Source organism: Nothobranchius furzeri, chromosome 17, assembly GCF_043380555.1.
Source record: "Nothobranchius furzeri strain GRZ-AD chromosome 17, NfurGRZ-RIMD1, whole genome shotgun sequence".
Classification (NCBI taxonomy): domain Eukaryota; kingdom Metazoa; phylum Chordata; class Actinopteri; order Cyprinodontiformes; family Nothobranchiidae; genus Nothobranchius; species Nothobranchius furzeri.
The window spans coordinates 31,339,710-31,357,617 of record NC_091757.1 but is presented as its reverse complement, the minus strand read 5'-3'; the positions used below and the strand labels follow the sequence as shown (position 1 = coordinate 31,357,617).

The window sequence follows — 17,908 nt, the reverse complement described above, 5'->3', positions numbered from 1 at the left end:
TTATTAGCCGTTTCCCACAGTAAAGAAATACCGCAACAGCCGCGGCGTTGTGGGCGGGGCCTACCCTCAGACAGCAGAGCGCTGCTCACAACAGGTGACAGCAGCCGGTACCGGTCGCTCGTGTACGTCAAAGCTATCTTTCATAAAAAGATGATCAATAAAACGATTTATATAAAGTGGATCCAGAAGTTGTAGCCCGTCTCTGCCTACAATATATTTTTCACCCTGTTGGTGGTTTTACTGAGCAGGTGCCCCTTTTGTCATACGTTTCTTTTTAAAACATGTTTAGACTGTTCAGAATACAAATCCAGGCTCTGTCACGTTTGATTGTTGTAATTAAACTTTGTAGGTGGGGAAGGTCAGAAAAGGATCCGATCAATTTGTTTTTCCCTCATTTACAGCGACGGAGATAACAGTGCAGTGCGCCTGGCTCTGGTGGTAATCAAGCTTAATTTTATCTCTTTGCAACAATTTTCACAAGAAAACAGAACAGTTAAAAGCAGGGCTTGTGTTGACCGGACAGTTCCCGTATTCGGCCGTTTATTTTGACGGAGAAAGAATAGAAAGAATTACCCCGACGCATGCAGACGAACTGACACTTTATTCGTTTCGCAAATCGCAGATGTAGCTAAATCACTCAAGAAAAGATTTCCTTCTGAACATCTGAGCTGGACACCTCTCAGCGCAGCTCGCTGTCAGCGCGTACATAAGGTGCACAGCGAGCTGAAGATGTGGAGAGGGGCTTGGAGCGTGCCGCAGAACCAGAGCGCATGCGGGAAGATTCCTTCCACTGAAGCGAGAGTTTTCCAAACCCGGTCTCTCAGAGAGACTTGTCACTTAGAAAATGTTCCCTGATGATGAAACTTTGGCTGAAATGTGCTTGTTCCTGTCTCCAATGTGGCGTCTGAGGAGAGTCCCAGAATCTCACATCGTCTTCAGCTCAGAAAGCGGCTATATTACGCACAAGCGTGACGCGTCAACCCGGTCACACAGTAGGCCGGGTTGGACCTGTTCAGGTTTACGCAGACAATCTTTACATTTAGAATTAGCTTACAGATGTAAAATTTATGCAGTAAAATATAAAGCATTTTATTTAAATATCCATTCATTATTTTACAAGCACAGAGAGCCGCATCAGATGGATGGAAGAGCCGCATGCGGCTCCAGAGCCGTGGATTGCCGACCTCTGAGCTAGGGCATGTGCGGAGGACAGGGGCGTGTGGAGTGGCCTGGGGTAGCACATGCCACCCTTAGAATCTGATTCGTCACCCCAGGTGCCACCCTACTAAGTTCCAGTTTAAAATGACTTTACATTGTCGACAAAAGGCTTGAGTTGAAAACTCCAAAAATAGTGTGTGGTAGCATGAACCTTTAACATTGTCTTCTAGCCCAGGCATACAGAACATTTCTGTAGTATTAATATTATTTATTGTTTTTTTCATACTCACATAAATAGTATTGAGTCCCACTCAACTCCAGTTGGTGGCAATAATGCAACAAGAAGTGACTTGCTAACCACAAAACTAGAAGATGAATAGAAAAAAATGGTGATTGTGCAATGTGAAACTCCAAAATTCACTAGAAAGTAAATAAATAAACAAATTGTGTAAATAAATAAATGAGCATAACCATTGGTGCCACCCATGCATAAACAAGTGCCCCACATGGGCCACCCCATTTTAAAAGTCCTGGACACGGCTCTGTTAGATTCATCATATATTTCCCCCAGTTTCAGCTGAGTGTCTCATTTAGTAACAAAACATGATTGTGAACTTTCTCTCAAGTCAAGTTTATTATATAGCCCATTTCATACACACAACGGTAGCTTAATGTGCTTCACATAGTTAAAACAATCACAAGTGAAATGAAATAGTTAAAATGTCACATCATGTTGTGTAAAATAAAATCTAAGAATATTGACACAGAACATAGTACACAAAAATAAAAGCATATCAAGTACAATTATTGGTAGCGCTTTCTTTTACGGTCCTCTAATTACTCAGTACTTACATGGTAATTACTTAGTAAGTTTGTGTATTGTTTCTGAGTTCTTAATTATTACCATGTAAGTCAGGTTCAATTCTAGTTTTTATTTTTATAAATCATTCCTAGTATATACTGCTTTACACAGTAACTACACGTTATTACAACTATTCACTTCAATTACACAATAATACACAATAAAACAGCACAGAATAGGTATACATAAAAATACAGGTAGAATAAATTTAACACAGTAAAGAAAAAGGCCTAGTAGAGCACAGATGCAAGGAAAGGTTGATGGAAGGCATCATGAAAAAGTTTAGTTTTTAATCTGGATTTAAAAATGGAAATGGTGGGAGAGGTCTTAATGTCTATTGGAAGACAGTTCCAGAGACGGACCGCAGAGCAGCTAAAGGCAGCCTCTCCGTGCTTGGTGCGGGCTCTGAGTTGTACCAGTTGGGATTTATCTGCTGACCTAAGTGATTTTGAAGGGTGATACGTTTCAAACATCTCTGCTACATACAGAGGTCGTTGGCCATTTAATGATTTAAAAGTAAGTAAAAGGTCTTTGAAATCAATCCTGTAAGTTACGGAAAGCCAATGTAAATATTTTAAGATTGGTGTGATGTGATCATTTCTTTTGGTTCTGGTCTCTTGCTCCCTGTCTCTCTGCTCTGTGTAACGCACAGCCTTCAGACCTGCGGAGAAAAAAACCTACAAGATGCAGAAAAAAAGGATAAACCTCCAACCTTCATATTGTCAGCAATAAACGCAGCAAAACTTTACTTTCATGACCAAAAAAACCCCATAAAAATTATTCAGTAAATCAGGAGAGCAGGAACAAGTCTTATTTCTGATTTTACATTTTTTACTTCAATTCAAACTATTTAGACTTTTGTGTTTTCATCACATTTAGCTTGTATTTTATATAAAATATAATCAGCTTTACAGGTTAGCTGTTCCTGTGTGCTTAAAAAGTTATGTTACTAACCTTCTAAAAAATTACCAAATCATTCACATGAAGTAGATTTGTTATTCATTATCTGAAAGTATCTGATTAGTCTAAAAAACTAAATATGTTTTGTTTAATTTGGTTTTCAGAATGTCACTAGTTTACTTATACTTTAATAAAACATATATACTGATGTACTGAAATACAGAGAAATCAACTTGTGAGTACAATGCATGTTAATATAGTAAGCATAGCATGTTTAACATAAGCACATTCACACATGGAAAGTATCAATGTAAATAAATCATATGGCAGTAACTCTGCTGTACTTTCATTGTGTAAAAGTAGCTCACGGGCCAAAAAAGCTTGGAGACCCCTGCAATAGATCATTCAGCCCTAGTGGATGCTTAGATGATTGTTTAAAGTTTTCTTTCAGTGAAATCTACGTCCACAGAGCTCACAAGCAAAAGGCTTCGGTCCTTTATGGACTCTTTTGTGACCTTTTAAATTTGTCTTTTCGCTAAATCTTTTCCACCGAACTCACAGGCGAAAAACCAGTGTGGGCTCTCATGTGTCTGTTTAAAGTTGTCTGATGGCTAAATCTCGTTCCACAGAGCTCACAGGCAAAAGGCTTCTGTCCTGTGTGGACTGTCATGTGACTGTTTAAAGTTGTCTTTTGGCTAAATCTCGTTCCACAGAGCTCACAAGGAAAGGGCTTCTCTCCTGTGTGGACTCTCATGTGTCTGTTTAAAGTTGTCTGATGGCTAAATCTCATTCCACAGAGCTCACAGGCAAAAGGCTTCTGTCCTGTGTGGACTGTCATGTGACTGTTTAAAGTTGTCTTTTGGCAAAATCTCGTTCCACAGAGCTCACAGGCAAAAGGCTTCTGTCCTGTGTGGACTCTCATGTGACGGTTTAAAGTTGTCTTTTGGCTAAATCTCACTCCACAGAGCTCACAAGGAAAGGGCTTCTGTCCTGTGTGGACTCTCATGTGTGTGGTTAAAAAAGTCTTTTGGTGAAACCTTTGTCCACAGTGCTCACAAGGAAAGGGCTTCTCTCCTCTATGGACACTCATGTGACTGTTTAAATGTGACTTTTGTCTAAATCTCATTCCACAGAGCTCACAAGGAAAGGGTTTCTGTCCTGTGTGGACTCTCATGTGACTGTTTAAAGTTGACTTTAAGCTAAATTTCTTTCCACAGAGCTCACAGGCAAAAGGCTTCTGTCCTGTGTGGACTCTCATGTGTCTGTTTAAATTTGTCTTATGGCTAAATCTCGTTCCACAGAGCTCACAAGGAAAGGGCTTCTGTTCTGTGTGGACTCTCATGTGACTGTTTAAATTTGTCTTATGGCTAAATCTCGTTCCACAGAGCTCACAAGGAAAGGGCTTCTGTTCTGTGTGGACTCTCATGTGACTGTTTAAAGTTGACTTTAAGCTAAATTTCTTTCCACAGAGCTTGCAGGCAAAAGGCTTCTGTCCTGTGTGGACTCTCATGTGTCTGTTCAAAGTTGACTTTAAGCTAAATTTCTTTCCACAGAGCTCACAGGCAAAAGGCTTCTGTCCTGTGTGGGCTCTCATGTGTCTGTTTAAATTTGTCTTATGGCTAAATCTCGTTCCACAGAGCTCACAAGGAAAGGGCTTCTGTTCTGTGTGGACTCTCATGTGACTATTTAAAGTTGACTTTAAGCTAAATTTCTTTTCACAGAGCTCACAGGCAAAAGGCTTCTGTCCTGTGTGGGCTCTCATGTGAATGTTTAAAGTTGTCTTTCGGCTAAATCTCGCTCCACAGAGCTCACAAGGAAAGGGCTTCTCTCCTGTGTGGACTCTCATGTGAATGTTTAAAGTTGTCTTTTGGCTAAATCTCGTTCCACAGAGCTCACAAGGAAAGGGCTTCTCTCCTGTGTGGACACTCATGTGACTGTTTAAAGTTGACTTTAAGGTAAATCTTTGTTCACAGAGCTCACAAGGAAAGGGCTTCTGTCCTGTGTGGACTCTCATGTGTCTGTTTAAATTTGTCTTATGGCTAAATCTCGTTCCACAGAGCTCACAAGGAAAGGGCTTCTGTTCTGTGTGGACTCTCATGTGACCATTTAAAGTTGACTTTAAGCTAAATTTCTTTCCACAGAGCTCACAGGCAAAAGGCTTCTGTCCTGTGTGGACTCTCATGTGACTGTTTAAAGTTGTCTTTTGGCTAAATCTCACTCCACAGAGCTCACAAGGAAAGGGCTTCTCTCCTGTGTGGACTCTCATGTGAATGTTTAAAGTTGTCTTTTGTCTAAATCTCTTTCCACAGAGCTCACAAGCAAAATGTGTCTGTCCCGTGTGGACTCTCATGTGTGTGGTTAAATTATTCTTTTGGTGAAACCGTTGTCCACAGTGCTCACAAGCAAAATGTTTCTGCTTTGTGTGAACTCTTGTGTGTTTGTTTAAATGTGTTTTATGGCTAAAGGATTGAAACCTGGCAGCATCAGTCTCCTTATTCAAATGGAGATGCTCTCCCTCCATACTAGACCAGAGTTTCTCCTGTTCCTCCTTTTTGTGGAGAAAATCTAGGTGCTGGTGGTTGACACGAGCACTCTGTTCTTCTGAAGCTTCTTATTTAACCAGAACCACCTGTTGAAAATCTGTAGGAAACACAGAAACATATATGAATTACAGACAGCTGTAACTTTGTTTTCACACATATAACAGTTGTATTATTTCTTTAAACTGACAGTAGAATGAAATGTATTTACAATTGGAAACTGAACTTTGAGCCTCTATAAATCATATGAGCCTTAACCCTCAGGCTTCACTTTAATTTTCATACAAAAGAGTCATTAGAGGACAAAAACGTCCACCTGTAAAAGTGGCTATAAAAATGTATACATTAATGTTTTTTTTTACTTTTTTTTTCATAGATCTGTTGAACAACTTCAGCCCTGCTCAAACATAAAAAATTCAATCATTTTGAGTAGGGCTGCTGAATTAATCGAATTTTAATCCAAATTACGATCTGAGTTTTGAACGATTATAAAAACAAAACAATCCGATTATTTGCTCCTCCTACTTGCGCTGCCCTGAGTTCCAAATGAAGCGCTCCTCCCACAGTGTTGCCAACTTAGCGACTTTGATGCTATTTCTAGCAGCTTTTCAGACCTCCTTCTTTACTTTTAAATCCTAAAAGTACCTAGCGAACACCCCAGAACAATCTCTGGTAACCCTTAGCTACTTTCTGGATAACTAGCTAACCTGCAGGAAATGTCAACGATAAACACTCCGCCTGCGCTCCGGACCATTCTTCAGGACATTAGGAAAGGGAATGATGTAATGATGTGTCAGTCGAGTGACACACACCATACCTGCAGGCTCCTGAGCTGATAAAAACACCTAATGTGAGCGTGCTTGCCCCTGATTGCTGTGAGACTGGGTTGGGGGGTGGGAGGTGCAGCTGTGGTTGGGACAATTATTACATTAACTGATGGACTTGTAAATAAATAGTTTATAAATAAGGTAGAAATAAGTTCCTCACGCTGATAAATAATAACTAATCTCTCTGAGGACACGGTGCTAGTGCACGCAGGTTTAAAACCCCAAAATTGACTTCACTGAAGGACTGGAAATGATCAGTTTAAAGACTGAAGGCAGAGATGAAAATTACCTCAGCCTGACCCAAACAAATTCTGGTTATCTGAATCATACGCCCTGGTAGCCTTGAGCTGCAAGCAACTAAAACCCCCACGACGGAATGCAGACAGATGCTGTGAAAACCCGACCTGTGACTGTACAGTAGATGAGCGCCGCAGATGGTTGCTCTCGCTGGGGGAAACAAGATCCTAGCTCCCCGTGCCTTCCTATTGGAGTCTCATGTTATGTTGTGTTGTCTGAAGTCTTTTGCATTTTTGTTGAGGTGATTTTTTGCAGAGCAAAGCTGCCCTCCTGGTGGAGGGTAATTCTGAAGTGCTTTTTTTTCCCTCCACCTGAACCAATCCACATGTAACCCTCTTATCTCTATTAAGGTAGCTCGACTCGGGTTGAGAATGACTATAGTCACCAATTCTTGTCAAGTGTCTTGCCCATGTATGTCTGATCTCTGAATTGTGTGTACTGAAACTCTAATTTCCCTCTGGGATTAATAAAGCATTGATTGATTGATTGATTGATGTACTGTTCTTCGGAGTGGGGTTCGTACCTCACCACTTTTGGCCTCTTCCTGGGGAACTGCACCTTCGTCTGGGTCCCTTTAGGAGTCTGGTTTGTTCAACGCCAGGTGGTCTCTGTACGGACCACCATACCATTGAAAAGGGGGGGTATGTAACGAAATGAAATGACTGTTTACCCCTTTCCTCTGACACAGAACTAATCTGCATGAGATATTGCCCCAAGGTCTCATGCATTTGCTCTAGGGTTGTCACGATACTAAAATTTCAAACTCGATTCAATACTTGAAAAAAAAACCTCGATGCTCGATTTCGATACTATTTAAAACACCAATTTATTGAACAAGTTTATTCAAAAAATAACATTCCTCAATTTATATTGCAAAAATTAAATGTTAAGAATTAAGTGTGTAAAGTGCTTAAACCTTTCAAGTATCAGCATTTTTTTTAAAACGTGCATACAAAAACTGGCGAAAGTTAACACTTTAAATCATGAATTGTCTCACTATATATACACAGTGATGTTTTGCTGCTTCAACTCTGTTTAAGTAGCATTTTTGTCATAAGCTGTAATGCCATATGTTTTGTTCTGTACTTTTGAACAACTCTGTTGGTCAATAAAGGGAGAAAACGAATTTCTCCACAGTAGGACAAAGGTACATCTACCGGTAATCTTAATGAAAACAGATTGGCGCACGGCAGTGACGTCATTAAAAGCGCCGGTTAGATTAGCCGCGGCTAGTCTGTTCACGCCTAGAAATCCCAGACTCGCTCCAAACGAACAGGGAAATCACGTTAATGATTCCTAACAAAACCTTTCGACATGAAGATGTTTTGGTGCAGATAATGTCTTATTTCGAGGCTGCACCATGGGTGCCCGTCCGCACCCGTTATATGGATATACACTGATGGTGATTCGCCAATGGATCTAACTACCCCGGGGAATCCAAGTATTACCAAAGTTGTCAGCGTGAGTAAACAAACTTACTGCATGCTAGAAATTAAGTCCGGGTTGCAATAAACAGGAGTTTCCTTTAAGCACATAAGCGTGAATATACAACTACGTGTTGGACTTGGTATGCTAATTAAGTTGGGCTGTGAAGCGCCTCCCAAATTCACTGTTTATGTTTTTGTTTATTTATTTGGCAGACAAAACTTGGATCGGAGACAACTCGCGTGGGAAACTGCAATGTAGCCATGCGGCATCTTCTTCTGTTTGTCTGGGAGGCGGAGGCTGCTTTACGGCATCTGGCTGCCGTGTGTGTCGGTGTACTTGAAGAAGGCTGTGTATAATAGTCCATAATATCGATACCACAGGGATGGAATATCTAATTTAGATACCACTTTTATTATCGATTTATATCTAGGTATCGATTTTTTTGACAACACTAATTTGCTCTAAACTGTTTTCCTTTCCAGCCCAATAGAAGAATGAAGAAAAGGACTCTCTTTTTAATAAATCAAAGAACTCTATTTTTAATAAAGCTAATCAAACAAAGTGTTAGTTAATAGCAAGATGTGACCAATCTGTGAAATGAAAATATTAATGACTTTATTATAATCCTATAGAATATAATAAGTAATATAACTTTAAATGTTCCCACTAGGACTGATCTCACGTAGCGTTACGACATGACACATTGCTTTTACTGATCCAAACAGAATCTGCCAGCATCCGAAGTATAAAACTATGCCCACGTCATCTTTAACGCCAGTTCAAAGCGTTCGAGAGAAGTTGACGGAGTGGCCAATCCGTAACTTTCCTCTTCAGCCGAAAGAACCAACGACAAGCTGGATAAACCTGTTGCCGTTCCACCTGCTGCAACGGTTCCTTTCAGAATAACAGATGAACCATCACGACCCCGTTTTGGGTCTTGTTAGATGCCGATAAACTGTCGTGACCCGGAAGTATCTCAAAGACTGGACTGGTCGGCTGCCACTGCTGTTCTACAAGCTGCGGCTCCAAACGTCCAAGATGGACCTCTACACCTCCTGATATAGACGGGGACTTCCACCAGGGTACGTAGACCTTATGTATTTATGAATCTCCGAATTAAAGCTTAGTGCAAAGACATCACCTTCACTTCTACCAGAACTAACCGTTTCTCTGGATTTGCTGGTTCCGAACAACATTCCACACTACACCATTCTCCGTCTCATTTCACCTTAGTTACACCATACTTTTAGTGTTTAAGTTAGTCTAGTTTTAATTTGTTTAGTAATAAATCTTTAAACTTTTAAAACTTGACTCTCTCTTCTGTTGTCTCTGAGTGAATATGGAGTGTTACATAATCCCTGCAATAAAAAGGTCCAATCTTCTGGTTAAAGGTACCCACAGATCCATAAGGTTGATTCCATATTTCCTATGGAATCTCATGTCTCAGGGTTCATTAAATAACATGTAAATTAACCATTTACAGAGGACTTGGTCAGAAGCCGAGCACAGGCGTTCTGAACCACCTGTGGACGGTTCAGGGAGGTTCTACTCAGACACGTGAAAAGAGAGTTACAGTAGTCTAAGCGTGAGGAGATGAAGGTGTGGAGAACACTCTCAAGTTCAGAGCGGGACAGAATGGGACTCAGCTTAGCAATGTTCCTAAGATGGAAGAAGGAAGAGCGAACAAGAGAACTGACATGAGAATCCAGGGTGAGAGCTGGGTCAAAGGTCACACCGAGATTCCTGACAGAAGGGTTGGTGTGAGAAGCAAGCTGACCAAGAGAGTCTGACTTTGGGAACCAGCTTGTCTGGGGCACAGATGAGGATCTCAGTCTTATCTTCATTCAGCTGAAGAAAGTTCCCAGCCATCCAGGCTTTGATAGAGTCTAAGCAGGTGTGTAACAGCTGCAGCTTAGACATCTCATGGGGCTTAAAGTACAGTTGGATGTCATCCGTGTGAAGACGGTAGGAGATTCCTATAAATGAGCTCAGCAGGTGCTGTAAAGGAAGCAGATAGAGCAGGGCCGTGCAGAGACCTTTGAAGGGGTGGGTGCTCAAAGTTAAAAAAAGGGGCACATATACAGGGTTTTTCCTGCATTCAAATTAGCGTGGCGGCCGCCTCCAGCTATTTTTGTGCCACCCCAGCCTGATTTCACTCTGCCCCCAGCTATATGGATGTTATTTTAACTGTAGTTGCAGCATTGCGCCACTACAGGGCGCTGTATCAGCAGCGGTGCACCAAAAAGCACTAAAACCGCAGCAGAAAAAGATCAAAAATAGCTTTTTCTTGCTAGGTGGTACATATGTCTCTATGGTTGGTGCTGTTAACGTCCTGATTTTCCCCCAGGCTCTTCCATATCAGAGCAGGGCTGTAACTGTCTGTGCGTGTCTGTCTATTTTTAAATGTAGCACGGGTGCAACATCTTTGAATTACTATTTTCCCCAGAACTTTGTTGAACAAAAGTAAGTTACGTGTAAGAAAATGCTTTTTACTGGCGCACAGTGTGGCCATCTGGATGCAGTGGAGGAAAATAAAGGAACCAGCAAAGGCACAAAGGCAGAACCGGTCCAAAGTTTGGGATCAAAAGTGCAGCTACACGCAGACTGGCTAATGCTAAAGCTAATGAGTAACAGTCTCACGATCAGGTGGCGCACAGAAAAATATATGATGATGATGATGGTAAAACTAAGAAAGACTAAACTCTACAAGCGGATGAAAAGTCACCACCATCCTGTTTATTCTGCATCCTGCAGCGCTACGGATCAGAACCGCTGCAGATACGAGTCACATTACTGCTACAAGGCTACGGCAAGCTGTTGTGGTATTTAATTCACAAACACTTCAATCTCTGAACATAATTTAAACTGGATTATTGCCAACCCATACATTATAGACATGCCACCACTACATTGTTAGCAGCAGAAATTATAAGTTATTAGCATTTCCAACACAAATGCATGTTAATGAAATGCATTATATTTTACTGCATATATTTATGTGTCATTTAGACTAAGATGAGTGTTATTAATACAAACCTAAAATGTTACTGAAATGTAGGTCAAATTTATACAAATATTTTAACTATAAATATCAGATGGAAAAAGGAACTAAACACCAATCTAATGCATATTATTGAGCCTTTCTTAATAAGAGTCTGTTATTCAGCCTGATAATTTCCCATCCATCCGTCTTCTGAACCCGCTTTGTCCATGCTGGGTCGCGGGGGTGCTGGTGCCCATCTCCATCAGTCAACGGGCAAGTAGGTGGGTTACACCCTGGACAGAGAGCCAGTCCATCGCAGGGCAACACAGAGACACACAGGACAAACAATCATGCACACACACACACTCACACCTAAGGACAATTTAGACAGACCAATCCACCTAACAGTCATGTTTTTGGACTGTGGGAGGAAGACAGAGTATCCGGAGAAAACCCATGCATGCACAAGGAGAACATGCAAACTCCATGCAGAAAGATCCCAGGCCAGGAAGCGAACCCAGGACCTTCTTGCTACAAGGCAACAGCTCTAACCACTGCGCAGCCCTCCTGATAATTTTGTTGTTTTATTTCATATTTTTTAGTAGCAAACCAGTTTTGTTTCACTTGAAACATTGTCAAATGGAATTTTCTATTAATCAACAGAAGCTTAGATTAGAACACTTAACGATAACATAGTTGGCCTTTAAAAAAGTGAGGCAGTTGAATGCACAGAGTATGCATGTGCTGGTGCACGGTCAGGATGGTACCACCTCTGCCTCAGTCTGAGCCAGGAAAAAACCCTGACATAGAGCAAAGTTTTAAACAGATTCACGATCCAACAAGTTAAAAAGTTAATGAGACCCTTGGTTTCAAACAACATAATGCTCAACGTACCCAACTCCACCTGCAGGTGGATCACTGACTTCCTGACAGACCGTAGGCAGTGCGTGCGGCTGGGGAAGAATGTTTCCACCATTCAGACAATTAGCACAGGATCTCCACAGGGCTGTGTACTTTCTCCTCTGCTCTTCTCCCTGTACACAAACTGCTGCACCTCGAGCCATGACTCCGTTAAACTAATCAAGTTTGCGGACGACACCACCCTCATCGGGCTCATCTCTGACGGTGATGAGTCCGCCTACAGGAGAGAAGTGGAACGGCTGGTGTACTGGTGCAGCAGCAACAACCTGGAGCTCAATGCTCAGAAGACAGTGGAGATGATTGTGGACTTCAGGAAAGTCACAGCCCCATCTCTCCCCCTCGTCCTGACGGACACCCCCATCACCACTGTGGACTCCTTCCGCTTCCTCGGAACCACCATCACACACGACCTTAGGTGGGAGCCATCCATCAGCTCCCTGCTCAAAAAGGCCCAGCAGAGGATGTACTTACTGCGGCAGTTGAAAAAGGCCAAGCTGCCGACCCAGATGATGGTGCAGTTTTACACGGCCATCATTGAGTCCATCCTCACCTCCTCCATCGCTGTGTGGTACGCTGGAGCCACGGTGAGGGACAAACATAGACTGCAGCGCATTGTGCGCTCTGCTGAGAAGGCTGCAGCCTTCCATCTCTCCAGGACCTGTACGTCTCCAGAACTCGGGGGCGTGCAGGTCGGATAGCAGCTGACCCTTCTCACCCGGGTCACAGACTTTTTGAGCCGCTTCCCTCAGGCAGGAGGTTACGGTCCATCCAGACCAGAACCTCCCGCCATAAGAACAGCTTCTTTCCATCTGCCGTTAGACTTGTGAACAGCTTATAAATACACAACCATGCTCATCTGCTGAATCCAAGTTGTTTGATTTTTGATTATCTTCCAATACTGAGTCCTGTTCTGATACCAGGTGGTGATGCAATGCATTAAAAAAGAAGAAGAAAATGGAGAAAGTCCCATAGTCATCATCACACACTGGTGATCTCATTGGAGGGGAGTGGTGAGATGCAGCAGTGGCTGGGCTCGGGAGCTATTTGGTGGTTTTACCCCCAATCCAACCCCTTAAAGCTGAGTGTCAAGCAGGGAGGCATTGGGACCCATTTTTAGTCTTTGGTATGACCCGACCGAGAATGGAACCTGATCTCACAGTCCCAGGGAGGACACTACCACAAGGCCACTGAGCTGGTCCCATATCGTCCTTCTGTCTGTATTTGTACTGGAAATGGACTAAAGACAGCTCATGTAAGAGGTGGTAAAATATGAGCAAAATAAAATAAGTCAAATAAATGCAACCACAGGAAGTTATCCAGTGTGATCTACAGCTACGGTAGCTGAGATCTTTTCCTGTCTGTAGGAAGTTCCTGATCCAATTCCATGATCTCACTCTGAGTTTGCCTGTGTGCAGCTCCGACGTCGGATGTGTGTGTATAGAGGATGTGAGCTGAGAGGAGCAGCATGTTGGTGTACTGACTGTGTGATTTGGCTGCAGCCCAGATTGGACAAAACAAGCAATAACTGGAGTTCCGTGTGTAAACTGGCCTGAATATGAAAATAGAAAACAAGAAACACAAGAAAAAGTTGTAAATGACAGCTTTCCTTTAGAAAAATATAGAAAATTCAGACAACTGCTAAACAGTGAATCAAACACAGATGTGTAGAAAAACAACTGTTGCTCAGAGAGCTCTTAAAGTTGCTATTTGACTTGCTCTCATGTTTGAATAAGACCACCACCCACTCGACTAGGACATTAAATTCACTGAGCTGCATGCTGACTTAGCGACTGCACTCTGGAGTCACATGTGGAGGCTGTAGTAAGCATTTTGTTTTTGTCTGTAGCGCTGCAGACTAGGGCTGCACAATATATCAAAAAAATATCGTCATCGCGATAACAGGACGTGCGATAGGCCCATCGCAAAGCACATCAAAAACGGCGATAAATGTTTGGTTCAAACATTTCCATCCGTATAATACATCAACTTTTTGTAAACCAGCTCTGTTTTTAACGCGGAAGTATTATTTGACCAATCAAATGCAGCCCTTCTGATATGCGGCCAATCAGATGGGTCCGTTCACGTAATATGCCCGCCCCCTACGTAGACCCTTACCCCAAAATTCCACTATCTCCGCTCCGCCGCCCCCGCTTTCCGCTCGCTTCCCTTGTTCATCATGCTGGCTCAGAGCAACGAACGGGCTGACTCCGACACATGCCGGTGAACCAACCCACCTTCATGTCGCTAGTGTTCCTCAGGCTGGTGATGTTAGCCCCAGGCTCCGGTTAGCTTCCAGCTAAAAGGCTACAGCACTCTCCTCCCAGTCCCACCCTGCTAAAGAGGGCCTGGAAAAGTTCCCCCACACATCAAAGTGATTTTTCATTTATGAGCTTTTATAACCTTGTTAATCAGGATAGTTGATTTGCTGCTGCACATAAACTGTCAGTCAGAAGCTCTGCTAGCCGGTTATCTTAAGCCGGGCGTACACTGTGCGACTTTTTCACTTTTTTGAGCCGATTTTCCAGTCGTGCGAGAATCCACGACATCGGGGCGAGTTTTGCGCCGAGCGGTCGTGTAGTGTACAGGGGGTTACGAGAGGCGATTAACACCACGTGACCAGCTACCAATCAGCAATCATGAGCTCGCACGGACTTCTGGCGTGTTTAATATTTTGCTCATCCCTCGTGAGGGTATCGCACTGTTGAAGCGGTGCTGCGAGCAGCTGCGACCCAAAAAGTATCAGAACCGCTCACGGCGCATGCGCAATCCTGCATCAACACCGCTCGCCCGTTATTTCCCTGATAACACACGTTGTTCGTTTTAATTTCTACACGTTTTTTTACTCACAAAGATTGTCAAGAAAGCATGTTTGTCGTGTTCATGTCAAATTAAACTGATCACAAAACACAGATTTACTTTCTTTATTTCGTTCATCCAACCCCCATAAATCCCTGTGTGTCCTCCTGCAGCACTCCCGAAGGACAACAGGCAAAACGAGACAAAAAAGTCTGACGTGTTGAGTAAAAACTGCTATTTTTAGCATATTTTTACGTCCGACGTGTTGTTACCAGATGTACAGTGTGAGCGCATGACTCGTGAGATCTGCTCTGCGAGGAAGTCGTACAGTTTGAGCTGAAGCTGAGTGCTACGAGTGAAAAAGTCGCACAGTGTCCGCCCGGCTTTAGAGGAGCTAGTTCAATTTGTTAGCTTGTTATCAGAATCATAGTTGCAGTTTCATCATCTGAGCTGCTTTTTAAGATCTAGGTAAACTTGTTCAATTTGGGGTTAAAAACAAACGTTTTCACATATTTTCCATGTAGTTTTTTCTGCCAGTTCCTCTTCTGAAAGGTAGACAATTGTTTTTCTCTTTCCCTCAGAAAATCTTAATATTCTCCTAGTTTGGCCCAGCACAGTTCACTTCCCAATTACAGCAACAGCCTTATATCATAAGCACATAAGTGGAGAAAATGCTCAGTAGCAATGAGAGAATTTGCTGTTGCATGTAAGTGATGTTAACTATTATTTAACATTTAAACTTATTTTCTGATTATTTTATTTATTCAAAAAACCCTGGTAAGGGATGTTTTTCTGTATTTGGAGCATCAGAAAAAGTTTTATGGTGGAGGTGATGTTTTAAAGTCACTGAGAAACTGCATGCATGCAGTTTGTTGTTTTGCTGCTAATACAGTAGCAGGTTCAGCTGCTAATACAGTAGCAGGTGCAGCTGCTAATACAGTAGCAGGTGCAGCTGCATATTTTTGCTATAAAAATGTTATGTTGTAATGGAATTCATGCATTAGATTTTGTTTGCTTTGAACCCAGAGCAGACGTCACACGCCAGACGACATCAACACTGCATACTTTAGTATTTGTTCATTTATCGTGAGTAATATCGATATCGCAATATTAAGCACTGTTATCAAATATCGCAGGTTTTCCTAATATCGTGCAGCCCTACTGCAGACCATTTATTGCAGCATGGAAATACTGAATAGTTTCACAACTTTTAAATCAAAAAGATAATCAGTCCATCACCATTCTCCTTCCCGGCACCTCCGTTCTGCTGACTCCGACCTCCTTTCCCCTTTCAGAACAAAACATGGCACCATGGGGGATGGAGCTAGCCTGGCAAGCCAGACTAAATAAATGTAGAATTTGGTCTAGTTCACTAGGCTAGGATGGAGCCTTTGCAGCCGCTGCCCCCACACTTTGGAACTCTAAACATCAGGAATGCCGTCTCTCTTTCTACTTTTAAGTCACTGCTTAAAACCCACTTCTTTAAATTGGCCTTCTCTTAAGATCAACCCAGCACCCCCCAGTCTGTTTACTATGTTTCATGTTGTTTTATTATGTTTATTGCATTTTTTGTGAAGCCTCTTTGACTGACCTAAAAAGTGCTATACAAGTTTAATGTATTATTATTATTGTTATTATTATTAGTACTATTATTATTATTATTATTATTATCACTTACAACCGCAGAAGGCAAAGTGTGTCCCCACTCCCTGTTCAGCTATTTTCCTGCACCAGATCTGGCTTTTACAGATGTTTCACACCTGTGTGAATAACACAGCTGTCTAAGAGAAAAACCACTTCTCCAACTCATTTACTTATTTACATATCTGAAAGGTGGCAGCCCTACCTGTGTCCATGCTGTCCAGGTGGTGAAGAACACACGATGAATCAGTCCCAGCTGATGGATGATCCTGAAGTGGTAGCAGGTTTTCTTTAGCCGTGTTTAGCTAACAGCTGCAATAGAAACAAAGCAGGAGAGCTGATTTAAGATGCTACGTCAGAACAACGCAGGAGATTAAAGATCCAACGCTTTGGTTCTGGCCAAAGGAACAGCAGCAGATCCAGAGGGCAGGAAGTCTAGAGAAAAGCTTTTCTCACCCACAACCTGATTCTGGAGCTCCGATTGTCACGAAGACCGCAGAATATCTTCTCTGGTTCTGGAAAGAACTCCACCAAGTTGTTGTTGAGGAGGAGAAGAAAGTTTCCACAGCCTGGTGAGAAGATTTCTGCAGCAGCAGCAGTTAGTCGCTTTAGCTGACCAACTCTCCCAGAGACTGAAGTGAAGACACTTTTACTGCAGAGCCTCAAATATTCTCCTCACACACCAGAACAACAACAAGCTAGCTCTGCTAGCAGCTTTCGGTTTCTGCTTCTTCTGGTGGTCGGTGACTAGCGTAAAGGTGCAATAGCGCCACCTGCTGGAGCAGAATAAAACACACCTGTGTGTTCAGAATGGGACTAATAAAACACACATAACATATATTATATTTTTATTATTTTAGGTGGTCTCTTCAAAAGCCACGAAAAACAAGTAAAATATGTTTTTCTTTATTATGTTTTTAATCTAAATCTGACCAGTTTTATTCTTTATGAACTTCAAACAAAGTAAAAAATCTTACTTTCTATAAAGAATGTGATAGAAACTTTTGATGTTGTTACTTTTATTTTTAGCAGCTCTGAGAAGCAAATAAAAAGTGTTGGGAAGGTGCTGATTTAGTCCTTATAGCTTCATGTAATGCTTAATGAGGCCACCAGAGGGCGACCTTCTTGTTTTCTCCACTCACTGAGCTCTGATGGGCAAAAGTAAAACAAGTTTCTATTTCGAATAAATATTCCTCATATGTAGTATAATATAATAAATACTCAGTATGAAGATATAATACATGTGTAACTGTTGTGTTTTTCACTCAAGTCCAGAATCATGTCTTCAGTTTCTGAGGTGTTTATGGACAGGTTGTCTCCAGAGCACCATGGGTTAGTGATAGGACAATGGAGACAGGCACCAGAGGGCGTAGCACTTTTCTGTGGTATCCTGTCATGTATCCCCAGAGGTGGAAAGTAACGAATTACATTTACTTGCATTACTGTAATTGAGTAGATTTTTTGCGCATTCATACTTTTTAAGTAGTTTTTAAAATCTCTAATTTTACTTTTACTTAAGTATTGTTTTTTGTAAGTATTGTACTTCGCTACATTT

General features: G+C 42.0%; 1 protein-coding gene across 2 annotated transcripts; it reads right to left on the bottom strand.

Moving 5' to 3' along the window:
• Positions 1 to 1,773: 1,773 nt before the first annotated feature.
• Positions 1,774 to 17,108, bottom strand: LOC107373459 (zinc finger protein 845). Of its 2 annotated transcripts, XM_054731257.2 has the most exons (4): positions 16,810 to 17,108; positions 16,559 to 16,665; positions 16,391 to 16,472; positions 1,774 to 5,560 (listed from the first exon to the last, which is right to left on the bottom strand). In XM_054731257.2, the coding sequence occupies exon 4, from the start codon at positions 5,439 to 5,441 to the stop codon at positions 3,456 to 3,458; it is 1,986 nt and encodes a 661-aa protein (XP_054587232.1). In that variant the 5' UTR covers positions 5,442 to 5,560; positions 16,391 to 16,472; positions 16,559 to 16,665; positions 16,810 to 17,108; the 3' UTR covers positions 1,774 to 3,455. The 2 variants fall into 2 exon arrangements, with proteins under 2 accessions (XP_054587232.1, XP_054587233.1); XM_054731258.2 differs by lacking the exon at positions 16,391 to 16,472.
• Between the last annotated feature and the right edge of the window lie 800 nt (positions 17,109 to 17,908).